The sequence below is a fragment of the Coenobita brevimanus genome, chromosome 88 (genome assembly GCF_032717465.1).
Source record: "Coenobita brevimanus isolate Jiangsu-jjx chromosome 88, ASM3271746v2, whole genome shotgun sequence".
Taxonomy (NCBI): domain Eukaryota; kingdom Metazoa; phylum Arthropoda; class Malacostraca; order Decapoda; family Coenobitidae; genus Coenobita; species Coenobita brevimanus.
Genome location: NC_137041.1, coordinates 10414148 through 10436500, shown reverse-complemented (window position 1 = coordinate 10436500; position 22353 = coordinate 10414148). Strand labels below are relative to the sequence as shown.

Here is a 22353-nt window from a genome sequence, read left to right as displayed (position 1 = left end):
GAACAGCCCATTACTGCATTAAAGTCTCCAACGCAGATCAAAACATCATGTCTAGGTACCCTTCCTACTCCTTCTTGCAACTTTTCATAAAATGTGTCTTTCCTTTCATCGAGTGCATCATTAGTAGGTGCATAACACACAAACAGACTGATGTTGCCATGATTTGATTTAAACCGTGCGTATAGCAATCGCTCATCTATAGGATCCCACTCACATAAAGCCTTATTTGCTTTACAACCCAGCAACAATCCTACTCCCTGATAATGCATTCCGTCCTGTCGGCCAGATATCAATAAACGTATACCATCCTCCAAATCCAACTTATCGACTCCAGTTAATCTAGTTTCTGTCAGAGCACAAATATCAAGTCCGTAATTTTGAAAAACCTTCACTAACTCATCGATTTTACCGTCATGATTTAGCGTTCTCACATTCCAGTTACCAATTTTAATTGTATTTTTTGCATTGACAAAGGAATTAGATTGTAACTGAGGCAACCGTGAGATTCTTAGCACCCCTTGCCCATTTAAGGGCTGCATGGGACTGGGGGCCATTATTGTTCTTTCAGAGTCCATCAAGGTTTCTTTGGCTAACTTCCTGAACACCTCGCCATTGTGTTGCAGTCGCAGTAGGCAGCTAACTTGCCTGATTGCCCACACCCGAAAGACCCAGCTATGCTGTAGCCAGTCACGTGCCGGCATGCTTCCCAGCCATTTCACTCTCAAGGAGTTCCTCTGCCTGAGAAAGCAACCACCCCCCTGCTCCCGAGGACTGTAATTAAAATAAATGGTACTGTACTATGAATGATAACTAACCTTTTAGGATAATGTTGGTGGGCATGCTGGGAATGGAAGGTGATATCCGAGGCTGTAGGTAGTCCTACTGGGTCCCTGGAGGATGGCTGCTGGCGTCACTAGCGGATAATGGCTGCTGCTTCTTCTCAACCTCCCTCATAAATCCTTTGAAATTCCTCTCCCCTTTCTTCTCCCTCTCGATGAATTCTAGCTTGGTGGCCTGAGGGAGGTGCCACTGCTTCTTGGGGTTCTCAGAAGGCTTCCTAGGCATCGTGAGCAGGGTAAAATGCAGTAGCAAGGGCAGATAATGCAGTGAGAAAAAAGCACCGTCCAATGTGAATTATGCGACTGAATGGCACTGTGGTGGGAGAAATTTAAACAAAACATCACGTGAGAGCAGAAGTGTTTTTCATTGGGCAACATCACGATCACGTCATGATAGCGGGTGGGGGATTCTACTTGATCGGAAGTTTTGATTGGCTGTCAGCGTCATGGGAATGTCCAGTATGACCGTGTTGGACCAGGGGTGATCATGCTAGAGGCAAACTCTGCGGATTTCGCCCTCTTCTTGGAGTTCCGTCAGTGTTATGCTTATGCACCCATTTTACAGTACTTAAATCGTACTAATTTTTTGCTCTCCGTGCTGGACGCGAATCGTGCTGGACAAATGCGTGTTGGACGCGAGGGTACTATATATATATATATATATATATTAATTTTTAGGGGGCAGGAAGTCTCTTGGCATTGACTGCATTTGGTTGGAGTTTTATCAATAAAGAAGAATACGACAACGAATGATTAGGCTTTTGAAATGAAGCCAGGATTCTGAGAGATTTAATTATGTGTGAATGGGTGACCAACTTGGCAGGTTGTGCACTGTACAGTTCTTCCAATTTAGCACTTATACTTCCCAAGTATTCTGGGACCTACCTCTCTCCATCCTTAGGTGGGAGGAAAAAGTTAGGAAGATGATGATGATGATGATGACTTTATTCATGAGTGTGATATTTACCTCTTGTTTCAGGACATAATCAAGAGGCTGATAATGCAGGGGAAGCAGCAGCTGGAGGAACTGGAGAGGACAATCAAGAGAACTAAATAACAGTACTGTAGGTAGCTTTTAAATTATTGCACATATGATGTACAGTATTGACCCTCCCCTATGGTAATGTACTGTTCATTGTAATCAGACTACCACCAGATTATTCTGTTTAGCCTTGGAAGGCTCTTTAGTAGTAGTAGTTGTTGCTCAACCCTGGTCTGTCAAATCAAGCGGACCTGTCAACCTCAGGTAAGCAGCTGCCCCTGTAGAGTTGTCCCATAGATTCCCTACACTGTTGATGTTGTGTATTCATCTTAGTGTGGCATGTACTGTGCAGTGTTCCATTATGAGTGTTATATTGTGTAGGCCTAATCTGCAAGCAGAGTATGTGTCATCTGTGATTCTATCCAACCCAAATCAACGCTGGTAACTGAGGAGGCCTGGGTGATGTCCTGCTCTAAACCTAACAAGGTGAACTCAGTCATCTCTGTTTAAGGAAACCTCCAGTGGGTGGATGTCAGGAAGGAGAGCTTGTTGTATGATATGCAGTCAAGGTTTTTTTATTGCCTTTTGCATGAATGAGTATGTAGGTGTATTCTCATTGCCAGTGTTGGAATATCAGGATATGGGATATTGTTGTAGAGGGCTTGATACTGTTTGTGTGGTAATTGTTTTATGTGCCTAGGTATGTTGTGTCTCTCATATATAATGACAGGGGTGTTATGTATTGTAACAGACTTCTGCATAGAACCGTGTTCCCCTTATATCAGTGTGGTCTCTGACAGGGAGAACTTTAGTTTCAGAGTATAAATGAGCTGTGGAAGTGGTTTTGGTGCAGTCAGTTGTGCATAGGGCATTGTTCTGTATGATTTGCAAGGTGTTGTACAGTGAAACCTCACTATAATGGAGTAATTGGAGCTCAAGCCATTCCAAAAAAGGCGAAATTCTGATAAAAACAACTTCTAGATTTCCCCCTGCTAACCCGGACTTTTTCCGATAGATTGCACTAACGGTTTCTAACTGTTTTCACTACCTTTTCAGTTCTGTACTGTATTATACATCCACTACAATAATCAAATGGTATAATATATATATAGTACCCTCGCGTCCAACATGGTAATATTGTCATGCATGGGTCACGTGTTGGACCAAAAACGTGTTGGACTAACAACAGAGCTTATGGGGAAAAATGAATTATGTCAGCAACCCTAGGAAAAGTCACCCTAAATACCTACCATATACCTATACATATATCAGTACTACTGTAATTATAATAAATGGTACTGTACTGTGAATGATAACTAACCTTTTAGGATAGTGTTGGTGGGCTTGCTGGGAATGGAAGGTGGTATCCAAGGCTGTAGGTAGTCCTACTGGGTCCCCGGAGGATGGCTGCTGGCGTCACTAGCGGGTAATGGCTGTTGCTCCTCCTCAACCTCCCTCATAAATCCTTCGAAATCACACTCAGAATCACTATCTTCGTCCACAGCCATGGAAGGTCCTGCTTCTGCCTGTCCTAGCACTCTGTAATCCTCGGCAAACGGCATGCTTCTCACACTGTTGCCAGAGCCCCGTCTTGTGACTGTGGAAAGTGATCGCTGTCGCTGACTCTGTAGAGAATAAGGAGAAGCAACTTTGTTTATAAACTGGTACACACGCTGATGAGAAGGGTTTCAAAACGATTGATATTTATTCTAAAATATTAATATGTATTCAGTGTCAGGCTAAATGTTCAATGCTGTAGTACGATACATTCTCTGTCGAGTCGCCTGGGTTTTGGTCATACTGTTTTGCCCGTCGTATCCTCGGCAGGAATCCATCCAGATGAATTCCAAATGCCCGTGGTATCGTCGGCAATTTTACCACATTACCGTTTCGATTTACCATCGTATCCTCGGCAAACCTGGTATGAAGTGCCGTGTGATAGCCTTCGGCTGCCAGGATCTTGTCTTGGTTTTTTATTATGATCCTCATGTTGGCTTCATTCATGTCATAGGCCTTGGCAATGTCAACTTTCCTCTCCCCTTTCTTCTTCCTCTCGATGCTTTCTAGCTTGGTGGCCTGAGGGAGGTGCCGACGCTTCTTGGGATTCTCAGAAGGCTTCCTAGGCATCGTGAGCAGGGTAAAATGCAGTAGCAAGGGCAGAAAATGCAGCAAGAAAAAAGCACCTTCCAATGCAATTATGCGACTGAGTGGCGCTGTGGCGGGAGAAATTTAAACAAAACATCACGTGACACCAGAAGCTTTTTTAATTGGGCGTCATCACGATCACGTCACGATAGCGGGCGGGGAAGTCTACTTGATCAGAAGTTTTCATTGGCTATCATCATCATGGGAATGTCCAGTATGATCGTGTTGGACCGGGGGTGATCATGCTAGAGTTGAACTCTACGGATTTCGCCCACTTCTTGGAGCTCTGTGCGTGTTATGCTAACACACTCGTGTTGCAGTAATTAAATCGTATTAAATAGTACTAATTATTTGCTCTCCGTGCTGGACCTGAATCGTGCTGGACTAACGTGTGTTGGACGCGAGGGTACTGTACAGTAATAATACTGTACTGTACACTGACAAACATGTCTTTTATTTACCTTAGTGTGGTGAACACAACTGGAATGGTCAGGCAATCCGGACTGCCTCTGGCTTTATCGGACTTTTTCCAACAGTAATCCATTTAAGACCTGGACACCCCAAGTCCTGGACATTAAAGGCTTGGATCCAAAAATGGCCAAAAAACATCTATCTATCTATCTATCTATTGCCAGACGCCTCAATCCCGTTTGGGGTGGCCACAAACAAATCGCCTCCAAGTCGCCCTGTCCCCCGCCATTTCACTGCCCTGCTCCCAACTCACACCCCCCTCTCTCATATACCTCTCCACCCCATCCCTCCATCTCATCCTCGGCCTCCCCCTCCCTCTTCCCCCCTCCACCTCACTCACCTACACTCTCTTCGTCAGTCTTTCACCCTCCATCCTCTCCACATGGCCAAACCACCTCAGTGTGTTCCTCATAACGCTTCCTATCACATCCACATCAGCACCACAACGCTCCTTTATATCCGCATTCGTCAGGCTGTCTCTCCATGTGACTCCACAGGCTCCTCTTAAATAACTCATTTCCACTGCTCTCACTCTTGACTTGTGTTCTTCCAACAACGTCCAAGCTTCACTTCCATACGTTAGAGTTGGTATCACAATACTGTCATGTAGTAACTTTTTCACTTCCATGCTCACTTCCCTGTTTCTTATCACTGCTTTCAAAGAACCAGCAACCTTTCTTCCCTGCTGCAAATAAAAAAAAAGAACAATATATGTTCATCTCTACTCTAAATTTGCCGCACAGTGACGAACAGCTGTGTTTTGGCATGTAGTTCCGGTGACATCTGTTAGAGCGCCCCGGCATCCTCCCCACTTCCCGCCTGCCTACCGTCATGACTGCACTCTCATTTCCATGGCTGCCCACATGCTTGCTTTTGTGGTGGACAGCGAATAAACAGTAATACCTCGCCACTAGACCACATGGGAATATAGTGTTGTGCAGTGTTAAGAAATTAGAATTCAGAGTGCAAAGGATTATGTGCAGAGTGCAACACTGGCATGTTGCAACTGGTGTGGCACAAGTAAGAACAGGATGTGTGGTGTTAAACAATTATAATTCACAGTGCAAAGGATTAAGTGCAGTGCAACTCTGGATTACTGTATGTGCTTCAAGTGCACCTTCACCACTGTCAGAGCCATAGAGGAGGCGGGTTAATCTTTGCGACGGTCACGGACATGTTGTAAGTACCCTGTACACTGCTAAATATTTTCCATACTCACTTCTGATTTCTCATTCATTGATTCCTGTTCATTTATTTTATGGTTTCTGTCCCTTATTTGTGTGAGTAGGTTCTTAAATAGGTGCTGTGCATGTCCAGTAGGGAGTTATTTAGATGGCTTTCAAAGTTTGGTTGGGTTGGGGTCTATAAGTTCCTGTCCGCGGGCATTTTTCCCAAGTCTTGGACAAAACCAAGTCCCGGACATACCCTTGGCTCTAAAACGTCGGATCATGGAGGGATTACTGTACATAAGAATTTAGTCCGGCAGCTCCTCGATTCCGACAGAAGTGAATTCCAGTTTATTGAAGTTCATTATATCGAGGTTTTACTGTAGCAGGTATTAGGTAGGCTGAGAGCCCATGCTGGAGAGGCATAGGACATCACTGACCTAATGTGTTGTTCGTAGAGTAAGGAGGGTGTCTTTTTTTTGTTGCTCAAAGCTAGCCCCTTAGTTGCCCTGAGTGCAGTGAGTCTAGGGGTGCAGTGCTTCTTGACGTCTTGTACATGCTCTTTGAAGGTGAGTCCTGTGCCGTATGTCACTCTGAGGATCTTAGTGGAGTGGGTCATGGGAATATCATGCATGTATAGATTGAAGAGTGTGGGTGAGAGAACGAAACCCTGTGGAGGGAAATTTCATGTTCACGATGACTTGCCCTGGAACGCAGGATGTTCTTGTCTACCAGATAAATAGCTGGTAAGCCAGCATTTGATGTTGTTCTCCATATTTGTGTTGTATATCTTGGTGATTAGTTTGTATTGAGGGATGGCATTGAAGACTTCACTATCTATTGTTGTGAGAAGTGTATGCTGAGCTGTTGTCATAGAGTTAATTGCTTTCAGTGCTTGTTGTGTGAGATTAGTCACTAAGATGAAAAGAAGAGTGAAAGTTACATCTAACTCCTCCAGTTTGAAAAGTCTTTCAGGCTGAACAGAAGCTCCTGGTGGTAGCAAAATTGTAGTATAAAATAAGTCATTGAATTGTAGGGGTTAATGGTTATATTTGAATAAAGGTCTGTAAATATGATACTGAAGTAACTTTTATATTTTACTAGTTTTTAAGTTGACAAGAAGTGTGGTACTTGAGAGGGAGGTGTTTTTCATGAAAATGGTGGCATTGCAGGTGAATGGATGTGAGTTACATTAAACAATAGTACAACGTGTAGTGTAAGAAATATGTGGAAAGTGTTGGAAGGTTCTGCAGCTATAAATTTTTGCTCAGGAAAGCAGGACTTCTAATATTCCTTCTCAGTTACCACAGTGTATAGCTGAATAGTCTTGTTGAAGTAGAGTGTCAGTACGAGGTCTGCTGTACTGTAGAAGAAACCAACCTTTAAAAATAGCGCACCATTTAGGCGGCGTAGTGTGATTGCAATGGGAGTGCTGTGTATCTGCAACATTGAGGCTTAGTCTGACACAAGCTGCATCATGCCATGTCTCATAGTCATCGAGATACATGCACTTGAGTGAATGTGTGTTTAGTGTACTTTGCTGAATTTTCTTCTGTCTCTTCAATCATCTGAAATTGGTGACCTTTCTTGGTGGATTTCAATTTTGGGAACCAGAAAAAGTCCTCAGGGGCCAAATCTGAAGACTAGGGTGGCTGGGAATGATGGTCTCATGCTTCACCAAAAAGTCAAGGTTAAGGAGTGATGTGTGAGCAGGTGCATTGTCATGGTGCACCATCTAGGTTTTGTTTGTCCATGCCTCATGCCTTTTCCTTGGCACTGCCTTCTTCAAACACTTCAGAGTTTTCAAGTAAAACTCTTTACTGACTGTTTGACTACGTTGAACAATTTCATGATGAACGGCGCCCTGTCAGTCTGAAAAGATGATCATCATCATCTTCATATTTGGACAACTCTGACATTTATTTTTTGGTCACAGTGACAATATTCCAACCCACTGCAATGACAGCCTTTTTGTTTTAGCTGCACACCCACGTTTCATCACCTGTTAAGACATTTTTCAAAAAGTTTACATGAGCATTTGAATAATCAAACAGCTTTCGACTGACTGACACAGTTCTCATTTTGCTCGTCTGTCAACAGACGTGGTACAGATTTTGCAGCAGCACAATGCATTTTCAGTTTTCTGGTTAAAATTGTGTGGCAAAAACTTTTACAGATGCCTACCTCTTTGGAAACTTCACAGACTGTCATGAGATGATTTTCACTGATCACGGCATGCACCTTCTCAATGTGATCGTTGTCTCGACATGGAATGCCATCCAAATTTGGGATCATATTTGGTGGATGTTGTTCCTGATTTGAACTGCTGGAACCACTTGTGGCTTTGCATATGGCTTACATAATCCTCTCCATAAGTCTATTGCAACATCCGAGGAGCCTTCATAAAAGTTTTTCCCAAAATGAAACAGAATTTCATGGAAACACATTGCTTTTCAGTTTCCTTCATTGTTCAACTTGCAACAAATCACCAGGTGCACTAAACACACTTTCATTCATTCAAACGTGTGTACATGAAACACTGAGTGACATGGCGTGATGCAGCTAGTGTTAGACTAAAGCAACCTCTTAAGATTATAAGGAAGGCCTATGGCTTATATTGTCTTGGTGCATTTTGGTAGAAGAACTGTTAAAAAAAGATGAAGAAGAATGAAACCAGAGATGAATAGTCAGATTGTTCATTCCTTCATTTGTTTTGAAAGCCCTTGTACAGTCAGAGGCAAAAACTCAGCTGCTCTTCCTCTCCATCTGTGTCACACTCAGACCATATCCATTGCTTTTCCTACTTGAAACATCATATCAAAGAAAATAATCTTTGGGCAAAGAAACTTTCCATTACCAAGCCTCGCTCAGCATAGGAACATCAGTCAACAGAAGAATTTGAGAACCCAAATAAGTGAAAAATTGGACAAGTTTTTGCCACTGAAAGACCATACAGTTTACACTTCTACATGCTTGTATGTGTCAGTATTGTTCATTTCATGCCAGTTGTTTTTTCCATACAGTTCAAACATCTCTGTTCAGTTTACTGACCTTTTGACCCATACAACACAATGATATTATATTTATTCATCTTTTCACCAGATCGTTTTATTCAGCTTGGGAAGGACTTCTAGAACTGAAAAGGGTAATGAAGATTGTGTCTAAATTCTCCATTTCAAAACATTTTTCCTGTGCTGAATAAAATAATATTGAAACAACAAAATTATAATAGAAATTGCATCCTTGGATAGAAGAAGTAAACTGCCACAATTTCTCAGTACTAAGTCAAATCATCTAGTGTATGCAGATAAAATTTATAGGTGGATCATTCTGGTTAGTACTTGGATGGGTGACCGCCTGGGAACACCAGATGCTGTTGGCATCCCTACGTGTCAAGTGGGGTTGGTGGAGGATTAGTGCACCTCCCTGTAAAACAATTAACTCTAAGCCTTTGACCACCCCATTTGGGATACATGGCGTCTGGCAATGGATGGATGGATGGATCATTAGCAGAGAAGGGGTTTTTGAGATAGTAAGTGAATCCCCATGACTGCTATTATTTCACTTAGCCGAAGAAAAGCATCTGATGTTAGCATGAATAAAATAACCAAGTACATCAGTCAGAGCAAAAGGGTTAAGCCTGTAGTCATTTTGTAGGACTTCCTCCAAGGTTGTAAGGTCCTAGAAAGTGATATCAGGTTTAGAGAAGTGAACCGAGATTCTACCAGATATCATGTAGCAAGAAGAGCTGCCATCAGGTGAACAAGGATGATACATCAATGTAAAGCCCTATTATTCAGCAGCTGATTATTCGGTAGATCCGACATTTCAGCAGTTTTGAGAAATAGTCCCATTTACGAAAATCATTGATTGTTCGGCAGATGTCCGGAATCATCTCGTCAGTCCAGGAAGTGTTATCTGTGACTTGTAGGCCTAATGTTTCATTACACTTCTGTATGTTCACTAATTTCTATATTTTTTCAGATTCAGGTATAGTACTGTATTGATTACAATATTGCACAGTATAATGCAGTACAGTAAACATGCCCACCAAAATAGCGAGGGTTACGTTCCAAGCCCCCTCGCTAATTCTTGAAATAATTGCGTAGCCCATGAACCACTGATACTGTAATGCATTACCCATAAATAAATGTTGCTTGTTAAATCAGTTTCCCCGTTGTTTTTAGCTGTACGGCTGTGACAGTTCTACCATTTTTATTCCTCAGCATAATGGTGGAAGGGACTGTCCTGTTTAACCCGTCATGTCCCGACCACTTTCGCACCTCCAACACCCCCCAATCCCGACCATTTTTGGATTTTTTTTTTTTTTTTTTTTTTTTTTTTGGCTAAAACCTCCGCTTTTGGTGAGAAACATCAAAAATTCATAGAGAAATCACTCACCTGAGGTTTAAAACACTCGATACAGGTAGGAGTACCTCCTTACCTTACAGGGTTTTCTATCAGGCTGGCTGCAAAGAAAACGAGTTCTCTGGGAGGATAACTATTCCACACCACTCCTAAACGCTATTTATTTATTTATTTATTTGGTATGAATTTATATGTAGTATGAGAGTATATTGGTTTTCAAACAGTAATATAGGCATTATAAGCATTGTTTCACTCACTAACTCATCACCATTCATGACCTTTTGTCACATTACCTGATCATCATTTCTGACTGTTTCTTCCTCTAATGCTATGTAAACTTTGTCCTCCACATTGTCATCGATTGGGGAATCACTCTGACCCTGAATGTCTTTATTGGCCAGGTCACTGGTAACAGGTGAATTGCCGAGACAATGCCGTGCGGGGGGGGGAGGTTATGCGGTTAAGGCATTGTCCCTGCTTGGCATCTTGTAGAGGAATAGAGGAAGGTGTCCCGTGTATATGAACAAAAAATCATGCGCAAAAATTGAAAATTGTGCAAATTAGGGACCTTGCAGTTGCAAAACGTACCAGTACGTCGACAGGACTGGCAAATGCACAATGTTGCAACATACCCATACATCGACGGGACGTCACGGGTTAACTAAACCTAATCTAACCAAGTTTAACTGTACCTAATAATTTAACCACACCTAACCTAATCTAAAGTCAGAAATATTCTTAAAAATAAACTGGAGGAATATGAACTGCTAAGGTCTTTCTGATGAAAGTTAAACGTACATTTAGCGCTCATTCTTTTGTTCGTTTTTGTGTTTAATGTGAAAGAGAGAGTATTGATGCAAACAGTAATATATCCCATTAACCCCTTAATAACCTCCGGCACTGAACAACCCTCTACAGTACCGATGTCAGTGATGTCAAGATAGTGTGAGCTATAAAGAAAACTGAACAATTATGGGGAGGGAACGAATGTTACTGGTATGTTTACAGGACTCTACGCTACGATTCCAAGCAGTCAGGCGGTCGGTTAATCTCAGATGTTTTCGCCCATCTGGTAAATACATTGTAACTTTATCAATTTTTCCATGACTCATAGTGATATCATAGCATGGGTTTAGGAAGCTAAATAACACATTGCTAGGTGATCCAGACAATTATCTTCACATCTTTAAGAAAAATAAATTGATTTCAGAAGAATGGAAGAAACTTACTCTACTGTCCATACTCAAAGAGGGATTAAATTTCTTCCATTTTCTTAAAGATGTGAAGATAATCGTCTGGCGCACCTAGCAATGTGTTATTTAGCTTCCTAAACCCATGCCATGATTCGCTATGATTCATGGGAGAAATTACAAAGTTACGGTGCATTTACCAAAGGGGCGAAAACATCTGAGATTAACCGACCCCCTGACTGCTTGGAATCGTAGCGTAGAGTCATATAAACATACCAGTGACACTTGTTCCCTTCCCATAATTGTTCACAATTTTTTCATAGCTCATTAACTCGATATTAGTGACATCGGTACTGTAAAGGGTTGTTCAATGCCGGAGGTTATGAAGGGGATAATGGAATACATTGCTGTTTCCATCAATACTCACCCTTTCACATGTAAATAAAAAAGCAAACAAAATAATGAGTGCTAAATGTATGTTTAACTTTCATCAGAAAGACCTTACCAATTCATATTCCTTCACTTTATTTTATGTAATTTTCTGACTATTTTATTTTGTGTTTGGAAAAAGTACTGTATACAGTACTCACTCCAAACATATTTGTAATGATACTGTATAAGTAGTGATGAGTTCACCAATACAAGTGATGTACTGAGCTGGTAGGTAATATTCCGGATCATTTCGGCCATCCAGGAAGTGTTATCTGACTTGTAGGCCTACTGTGTCATTACACACGTATATGTTCACTAATTTATATATATATATTTCAGATTCAGGTGTAGTACTGTATTGATTGCAATATTGTACAGTATACAGTACTCTCTCCAAACACAGTTGTAATACCATAAGTGGTGATGACAGTGTTCAATATATTTAAGGTACTGAGTGGGTAGGTTTTTTTATTATTCAGCAAATCCAATTTCGCGGCATCATCCCAGTCCCGTAGATGCCGAATAATAGGACTTTTACTGTAGTTTTAAGTGACAGGGAAACTGAAAATTCAATATAAGTGGACTAATGCACAGTAATTATTAAAGTGGATGTGAATACAGTGGTTCAGTACAGCAGTTACAGGAAGATAACCCTCCTCAGGTAGAGGTCGGTCCATGTTGCATAGAAGGTAGACGTGGATCTCTCATACCCACAAACACAAAAATTTGGGAAAAATGTTTGTTTCGTTTATTCCAATATTGAAAACAGAGTAACATATTTAATGTTTCTGCTACACAAACATATAAAAAAAATGAACTTCTTGTCTCTATCTATCTATCTATTGCCAGACGCCTCAATCCCGTTTGGGGTGGCCACAAACAAATCGCCTCCACGTTGCCTTGTCCCCTGCCATTTCACTGCCCTGCTCCCAACTCACACCCCCCTCTCTCATATACCTCTCCACCCCATCCCTCCATCTCATCCTCGGCGTCCCCCTCCCTCTTCCCCCCCTCCACCTCACTCACATACACTCTCTTCGTCAGTCTTTCACCCTCCATCCTCTCCACATGGCCAAACCACTTCAGTGTGTTCCTCATAATGCTTCCTATCACATCCACACCACAATGCTCCTTTATATCCTCATTTGTCAGCCTGTCTCTCCATGTGACTCCACAGGCTCCTCTTAAATAACTCATTTCCACTGCTCTCACTCTTGACTTGTGTCCTTCCAACAACGTCCAAGCTTCACTTCCATACCTTAGAGTTGGTATCACAATACTGTCATGTAGTAACTTTTTCACTTCCATGCTCACTTCTTGTCTTTTTATATTTTTAACAAATAAAAAAAAAAAAATAGAAAAAACTAAAAAAAATTTGACATACAAGAAAATTTAAAAAAAAAAATCTGAATGATTGCTTGAGTGGTCCTATAGCATGGTATGGGATGGTGCTTCATTGTGAGAAGAGGGGATGCCAGACTCTGCAATTTTATCTGCAGTCAGAGAGAACAAAAACCCCACACACTTCAGGTAGACATGGGTCTCACAGACCCTTAACATATAAGACCATCCTTATACTGGGGAAATGGAAAGAGAGCTTGAAGTAACTCCCTCAGCCATTGTATGGAGACACAAAGTTAGGAAGCAACTGAGAAGAACAGGGCTCCCGGGTATTTAGAAATTAGTGAACTATAGACCATGGGACAAGGGGGGAAGGTCTCAAAGACCCATGTCTACCTGAGCAGGGCTAATTAGGTTATCAGTATTAGGAATGGAATCTATGTTTGGGGTGAAGAGTATACAACAGTTTGGTACTAGCAAAGATAAAAGTATAAGATGATATTGTAGTTAAGAGATAACCATTTCGGTGTGTGTGTGTGTGTGTTGTTGTTGTTGTTTTCAACTTAATTTTGTTAAGAATGTAATAAAGAAAACACTTTTTGCTTATGTTAACTGTTAACTTTCATTAACCCTTTCAGTTCAGTGATTTCTTCCTGCCATTTCCAGGTGATTTTATTTAGTTCAGAAGAGACTTTTGGAACAATGAAAAGGTAGATATAGCCCTCCCTGATATGTCGACTACAAGGATACTCTCTAGAGCTAGATATAACTGAAATGCGTGGCTTTAACAGACACACATACGGTACTCCAGAATATTCCGGAGAATACCATAGTATCCCCGACAACGGGGCGAACCAGAAACAACGGAGTTCGCCCACGAGAATGCCGACACCCCCACTCGGACCCCACGGGATAGCCGCCACTAGCCACCACCACTCCGGGCAACAACGACGCATGTCAGCCCGGGCCGTGCGCCCCTGTGACATTCAACCACCGTAGGCGAAAGACACTACCTTTGCGTGGCGGAATCACTGAGTTAGCTAGGGGTGGAGTCAGAAATAGCACTTCAGGCAGCGCCCCTATGGTAGAGACGATCTATGGTCGCTCCCACAGTGATTAGGTAGAGACGATCTATGGTCGCCCCCACAGTGATTCGGTTGAGACGATCAATGGTCGCTCCCACAATTTCCAGGTAGAGACAATCAATGGTCGCTCCCTTAAGGCTCCGGTCGAGACGATCAATGGTCGCTCCCACAATGTCCAGGTAGAGACGATCAATGGTCGCTCCCTTAATACTCCGGTCGAGACGATCAATGGTCGCTCCCACAGTGTTCAGGTAGAGACGATCAATGGTCGCTCCCCCAGGGTCCAGGTAGAGACGATCAATGGTCGCTCTCTTAGTCCTCCGGTCGAGACGATCAGTGGTCGCTCCCACAGTATTCGGGTAGAGATGATCGATGGTTGCTCCCCCAGTGTCCAGGTAGAGACGACCAATGGTCGCTCCCTTGGTCCTCCGGTCGAGACGATCGATGGTCGCTCCCACAGTACTCGGGTAGAGACGATCAGTGGTCGTTCCCCCAGTGTCCAGGTAGAGACGATCAACGGTCGCTCCCTTAGTACTCCGGTCGAGATGATCAATGGTCGCTCCCACAATATTCGGGTAGAGACGATCAATGGTCGCTTCCCCAGTGTCCAGGTGGAGACGATCGATGGTCGCTCCCAGGGCGTAGTTGGGAAAGGGACGTCTCCCCAGCCGGAGACTGAACCTCAGGGGTCTTGTTCCAGAATATCCCGGAAAGACCTCCCTGATTCCCCCGGTCTCTGTTCCCTACGTTTGGCCTTCGAGCAGACACACCTGTCGGGCCCCCGTGACAACTGCTGCCGCAGCCCTCCCCTGACGGCGCCTCTGGTCGTGGGAGACCGCAGTCTGTCGCCTCTTCCGGCCCTCCCTAGGACACCCGGGCAAGACCTCACCACGCCCCCGCGACGCCGGGACCTGACCCAGAGGTTCCTAGACCTCTTCGGCCCCAGTCCTACGGGCCTTACGCCGGAGCCCGGCCCAGAAACCCCCGGACGCGAGAGGACGCCCTCGCGAGCCGCCCCGTGCCCTCTCGGCTCGCCCCGCCCTGACGTCGCCCTTAGTCCGACCGGATCACCGATGACGTGTCCTTGTTTCTCTCCATGAGGAAATACGGGTGACCCTGTAACAATCGTGAAGTAGGTTAAGTGTGACTCCCTCTCTCTTAGAATAAGTATTGTGCAGTGAATTTATGTAATCTCTATTGGGGTAAATCAGAACACAATATCCAGTTGAAGGACGAGAATGTGGATTAAGATCTAAAGTGAAAACACGTGCGAGTGTCACCCCGAATCTTTCTAAAGACATATCTCCAGAACCATAAGAAAGACTAAAATATTATTGGAGTTCTATTGGCTAGTCTCTAAGTAATATTGTGAAATAGTATTTACGAGTATTCCGACTTTGTTACGCATTGTGAAGCGAGAGTCTACATATCATACTTAGAAGATGTGCAGTTAATAAGCTTGTGCCTACAGAAACCTGTTCCCACCCTAAATATCAAGAAAGGGGAGTATTAACGATATTCCCTCCCTCTGCACGCTACTCTTAAAAACTCTCTCCATTCCTTGCTCACTCTCTTAAAGCCAAAGTAAGAATCAGAGTTATTTGTCAAAGAATCTTCGCCAACAGAAAACACCTAAACTCCCTTGCTAATATCGAGCATCCTCCAATATTACCATAACTTTCTCCTCGCCGTTTTAAGTCACTCTCCGCGTCTCCCCTACCTCCTCCTAGTGGATCACCAACCCCCTCCCCCCCCTCTCCCTTACGCGCTCTGCGCGCACCTGTATTTACTGCACTCCTAGTACTAAGATTTGCTGTATTGTCATTAGTATCTAGAAAGCTAGTATCCTGCGAGATACACATATCTTACATAAGGTTTTTGTATTGTTCTATATTGTGTTGTAATATCTGCTGAAGTGTCCTGTGTCTGACTGTGGTAATATACGTGTATGGTGTTGCCGAAGGTTTTTATGTCCTGCCTCTCTTTATTGCACTAGCTCCGGTCTCGAAAGAGGACCCCGCTCCACGTTGGGTGAAATAGGTACAAGAAGTTGAGCCTAATTCTACCCAGCATTACACTGGTGGCCAGCAATGGTTCTAGATCCGAGCGTAGAAGAGAGGTAAGCAGGAAATATTTGGAAAAATGGCAACTAAACCGCACGTTCAGTTACCCAGGTTTGACCCTGTCCAGTATGACATACACACATATCTTGCAATAGTTAAACCCTTACTAGATATTGGCTTCAATAATGACCAGCAAAAAATTGCAGTCACACTACCACTACTGGGTAAAGCCGCAGCGAATATTGCGCCAAAAATTGTCCCAGAACTCACCTGGCAGAACTTTACCAAGTTCGCGGTCCAAGCCATCACCCCATCACTAGGGAAAGTGGTGGCCCTATCCAAATTGGATAGCTTTACTTATGACGGGGATTTAGATAATACCCTGTTGCAGGCAAGACGCCTGATTACTGCTGCTTACCCGGAAGCAGACGAAGAAACCCGGGATCAGCACACATTCAATACTCTGCTCCGAGTACTCCCAAGTGTTGTGAAGCAACACTTTACTATCCACGACCCAACAGGAGACATGGATAGAGATATACAGCTGATACGGCGCCTCCTGACCGCCTGCCCACCTCCACAACAAATTAATGTTGTCAAGAAATTCCCCATCCAACCCCCGGCTCCCCCAGCCACACCGCGTCCGCCCCTGCCCCACACCAGCCCGACCCCGACGCCTAGCCCACCCAGGGCGCACCCCTCTCGGCGCCCCGCCCCGCGAGAAAACCCAAACTTAATTCTGATCAACCCGTGGGAATTCACAGCCTGCAACTCCCGTTGCCCCCTTCATGACATACGGGACCAGCTGAAAGCTGCTCGCCGCAAAAGCACAACCCCGGGTTCGCGTAAAGTTTCCGCCCTAGAAGGCGAAGCCCCAGGGGACGAGCTGGCGCCTGCGGACGAACCCCCCCCAGGAGAACTAGAGCAGGAGCAGGAGCACGAGAGCCCTAGCCAGCTGGATTTTCAGGCCCGCCCCCGCACCAACCCACGGTGGCGGGGGCCATCACCCCTAAGTATCGCCCCCCAGTATACCACAAGATGAAAATCAACGGCGTGAAGGCCAAACTACTAGTTGATACGGGAGCAGCCAGATCCTACCTTTACAGCCATTATTTCTCCCGCTACAAATCACGGTTTGGCCCACTCCGCCCCACTACCACTCACCTTGTAGACGCGGGGGATGGCCCCCTGCCCATCCGTGGGGAGACTCGGGCCCTACAGGTCGACACCCACCAGCCGGTATCTGCCCAACACCCATTCATCATTTTTTATTCCTCCTGCCGGAGCTATGATGGATATTTAGGGCTAGACCTACTTCAAAAACTTGGAGCCACTATCGACTGTCGCAACCGACAACTCCAGTTCCGCCCCCCACCCTGTTCCGCTCCAGCCGTTTGCACCTGCACGCCACAGCCCCGGCCGGAGGACCCACACAACCCCCCCCCCCACCGTGCCCCCTCTCTTTTTTCCCCCCCCTTCTTCGCCCCCTCCTTCCCCCACGCTGCCCCACCCCACTCTTGCCCCCTCCTTTCCTGCCACCATTTCCACCGCCGTTACCATCCCCTCACACCACAAGGCATGGGTGCCCCTGAACAGGCCCTCGGGCCCATCCGTTTTGTTCTCTCCCCTCCGGACCCCTTTCTGCCTGCCTCGTTTCCCCTACCTTTCTCCCCCCCCCCACCGCACTGCCATTCGCATCGCCAATCTCACCTCATCCCCTCTCACCCTCCCCAAAGGGCTTATCGTCGGAGAGATGGAAGAAGCCGAGCCCTGCACCCCGTCCCCCCCCACCACCCCGCCCCCCTTCCCCCCATCCCTGACCATCTCTCCGACCAACAGTCAGACGCCTTACGCCGCCTCCTCCTGGAGTTCCAGGATTTGTTTGCGACAGGGCCCGCAGATATAGGACATACTACGTACCTGTCTCACGAGATCCATACGACAGGCCCTCCGATACGACAACCTTCCCGACGTAAGAACCCCCGACAGAGAGAAGAGGAGGACCGCCAAGTGCGCGAGATGGAAGAGGCAGGTGTTATTTCCCCCTCCACCAGCCCGTGGTCCTCCCCCGTCGTTCTAGTAAAAAAAAAAGACGGCACGATGCGGTTTTGCATTGATTACCGCCGCGTGAATGACATCACCATTAAGGATGCTACTCCCTTCCCCCGCATCGACGATTCCCTGGACTCCCTATACGGGGCATCTTGGTTTTCTACCCTTGACCTCCAGTCTGGATATTGGCAGGTCCCAGTCCACCCGGATCATCGAGGCAATACGGCCTTCTCTACCAGTAATGGCTGACATTACGAATTTAATGTCCTGCCATTCGGCCTCTGCAATGCCCCTGCCACGTTTTCCAGGCTGATGGAATCTGTCTTAAGCGGCCTCACTTGGGAGATATGTTTGGCCTATCTTGATGATGTCATTGTTTTTAGCCAAACCTGGGCCGACCACTTGCAGCGCCTCTGTCGAGTTTTCACCCGAATTCACCAGGCAGGCCTCAAGTTACATCCATCCAAATGTGTCCTGGCCGCAAAAACCGTCGCGTTCCTAGGCCATACGATTTCCCAAGCGAGAATTTCCCCAGACCCCGACAAGCTCCGTGCCATAGCGGACATACCGCCTCCGCAGGATGTCCACGGCGTCCGTGCCTTCTTGGGGCTCGCGTCCTACTATCGCCGCTTCGTGAAGGGGTTTGCACAGATTGCTAAGCCGCTTCACGACCTGACACGAAAAGGGGAACCTTTCCTCTGGACCGAATACCGACAAGCCTCTTTCCAACAGCTGAAAGACAAGCTCATCTCTGCCCCCATCGTGGCCTTCCCCGACTATGCCCTCCCTTTTCGCCTCTACACGGACATCTCCCTTGACGCAATTGGCGCTGTTCTAGCCCAGGTACAGGCCGGTCGGGAACACATCGCTTGTGCCAGCCGCACACTGAACCCGGCTGAGAAAAATTATGCCGCCACCAAGCGAGAATGCCTCGGCATAATCTGGTCCCTCCAGTATTTTAGGGCTTATCTTTCCGGGACTCAAGTCACTATAATAACCGACCACCAATCACTCCAGTGGCTGCGACAATCGGACTCCCAGAACACTCAAATCGTCCGATGGCGTGACACCCTAGAGGAATTTCAATATGAGATTTCGTACAGACCCGGGAAGCTCCACACCAACGCAGATGCCCTCTCCCGCCTTCCCATCCACGTGGTCCAACCAAACCCGGACCTGCTGGAACTCTGGCACCACAAGGAACGCCCCCCCTGGATTCCAGCCCACCTGTTTCCCAAATTGTGCCGACAGGGCGACCACCTTTTAACCCCGTCTGGGCACATCCTCTTGGCCCCTGATGCGGCACGTGACACCCTGCGCCAGTTACATGCCCACAACGGCATCCATTTGGGCACAAAAAAATTGCTACAGGTGTTTAATGACGTCTACTGGGCCCCAAACCCCTCCACCCTCGCCAAGGAAATTATTCAAACTTGCTGCGCCTGTGCGCTCGGGAAAGACATTACCCGGACCGCCGGGCCATCTGGCCATATCACCGCCCACAAACCCTGGTAGCTCCTAGCAGTCGACGTAGTAGGACCTTTCCCTCCTAAATCGGGATATAAGTACGTGATCACTTTTGTCGACACGTATTCCAAGTTCGTAGTAGCCTGCCCCGCTAAAGAACATCACGCCGTCGCTGTCGCCGATGTCTTACTCCGACACGTCTTCCCCTACTTTGGCATTCCCCAAGCCATCCATTCCGATAATGCCCCCGAATTCTCCGGAAAAGTCTGGGAAGAACTGGCCAGGATTTTTGGATACGAAATCTCCCACTCCTCACCATATTGGCCCCAAGGGAACGCGGTGTGTGAACACAGCCATCGTACCCTGGTCAATCAGCTACGTACCAGAATCGAGGCTACAAAAGACAACGATTGGCCAGCACACGTCAAAATCGTCCAGTGGGGCATGAATTCGTGCCCCCGAGAGGACGGGGTTTCCCCCCACGAAAGGATCTTTGGCGAAACCCCCCTCCTACTACCTTTACGCCATCACTTGCAGCCGCCCACCTCCGCCCTCGCCACGGACCCGCTACACTTGCTAAAAAGGTGGATATACCACCTACAGAGGAATTTAGATCTTGAATCCAACACAGCCACCAACCCCTTCAAGCCGGGTGACACCGTAGTCGTCGCCCAACTCCCCACTCCCCACTCCCCACAAACTTGCCCCCCGTTTCACGGGCCCCCACACCATCACCAAAATCCCCAACCCTTACCAGGTGGTCGTGGACTACCACGGCACTCCCCGTACCCTCCGAAACTGGCACGTGCGCCCCTTCCGCACGCCCATTCCCCCCGCCCCGACCCCACACCCCGACCCCACACCCCCAACCCCCCACGGCTCCTGCCCCACCATCTACAACCACATATGAGTGCTACATCTCCTCCTCACCTTCCCCCTCTGCCCCCCCTACCACCTCCACCTCACCTGCCCCAGGCACCTCACCTGACGCCTCCCCCGGCACTCCCCCTCACCCTCGCCCCACCCATCCACGGTTTCCCCCTCAATCCTCACTCCCTCATCTCCAGCCCCTGCCACCACCCCCTCCCCCCAGCCCACTACCACCTCTTCCGCCCGCACCACCACCCCTTCGCCACACCCCCCTTCCACCCCCCTTCCCCTACCCACCACCCGTACGCCCACTCCACCAATACCACATTCTACCATACCCGCAGCACGCAAGACAACACGCCCACCCCCAACGCCCCCTTCTCCCCCCACCCCTACCCTCACCACCACCACCACCACCCGCTCCGGCCGCCTCTCACGCCCACCTGCCCGATATTTCCACACCCCTACACCACCCACCTCCCCGCGACTTCACACCGTCCAGCTACGTTGGGCCCAAATCCCTCCTACCTGTACTCCCCAGAGACTCAACGCCGCATTACTGCCGCACAAAACCCGGCCTTCGCCCACTTTATCCAGCATTCAACCTCCAACCACACCGACAGCCACACCAAGCAACATGAGGATTAAGTGGGCCGTACGGGCCCCTACCTTTACCAAGAACCACCGACTCCGCGGGCCACACCACCTGTTAAATATCCTCCAGTCCACCACCGCCCCCTCCGCCCTCTTCCTCACCTATGACCAAGCACAGGAGGAAAATTCCTACACTGTCGCCTGGCAGAACACACTCCGACACCTCCAGCCCGTTTACACCACCTCCAACACTCTAGCGTTCCACCTCCAGCCACAGGACGTGACTTTTTTCAAGAACACGGTGGTGAAATGCGTGGCTTTAACAGACACACATACGGTACTCCAGAATATTCCGGAGAATACCATAGTATCCCCGACAACGGGGCGAACCAGAAACAACGGAGTTCATCCACGAGAATGCCGACACCCCCACTCGGACCCCACGGGGTAGCCGCCACTAGCCACCACCACTCCGGGCAACAACGACGCTTGTCAGCCCAGGCCGTGCGCCCCTGTGACATTCAACCACCACGCCGCCGCCACCATAGGCGAAAGACACTACCTTCGCGTGGCAGAATCACTGAGTTAGCTAGGGGTGGAGTCAGAAATAGCACTCCAGGCAGCGCTCCTCTGGTAGAGACGATCTATGGTCGCTCCCACAGTGTCCAGGTAGAGACGATCAACGGTCGCTCCCTTAGTACTCCGGTCGAGACGATCAATGGTCGCTCCCACAATATTCGGGTAGAGACGATCAATGGTCGCTCCCCCAGTGTCCAGGTGGAGACGATCGATGGTCGCTCCCAGGGCGTAGTTGGGAAAGGGACGTCTCCCCAGCTGGAGACTGAACCTCAGGGGTCTTGTTCCAGAATATCCCGGAAAGACCTCCCTGATTCCCCCGGTCTCTGTTCCCTACGTTTGGCCTTCGAGCAGACACACCTGTCGGGCCCCCGTGACAACCGCTGCCGCAGCCCTCCCCTGACGGCGCCTCTGGTCGCGGGAGACCGCAGTCTGTCGCCTCTTCCGGCCCTCCCTAGGACACCCGGGCGAGACCTCACCACGCCCCCGCGACGCCGGGACCTGACCCAGAGGTTCCTAGACCTCTTCGGCCCCAGTCCTACGGGCCTTACGCCGGAGCCCGGCCCGGAAGCCCCCGGACGCGAGAGGACGCCCTCGCGAGCCGCCCCGTGCCCTCTCGGCTCGCCCCGCCCTGACGTCGCCCTCAGTCCGACCGGATCACCGATGACGTGTCCTTGTTTCTCTCCATGAGGAAATACGGGTGACCCTGTAA

The 22353-nt window shown here is 47.4% G+C and overlaps 1 protein-coding gene across 1 annotated transcript in view; it reads left to right on the top strand.

Annotated features, from left to right (window-relative positions):
• Positions 1 to 2118, top strand: part of LOC145411137 (LYR motif-containing protein 2) — a 31253-nt gene extending 29135 nt beyond the window's left edge. Inside the window, exon 3 of the mRNA XM_080281189.1 lies at positions 1819 to 2118. Within this exon, the coding sequence (XP_080137315.1) occupies positions 1819 to 1896 (78 nt within the window). The 3' untranslated portion in view covers positions 1897 to 2118. The remainder of the gene's footprint in view (positions 1 to 1818) is intronic.
• Positions 2119 to 22353: the final 20235 nt, after the last annotated feature.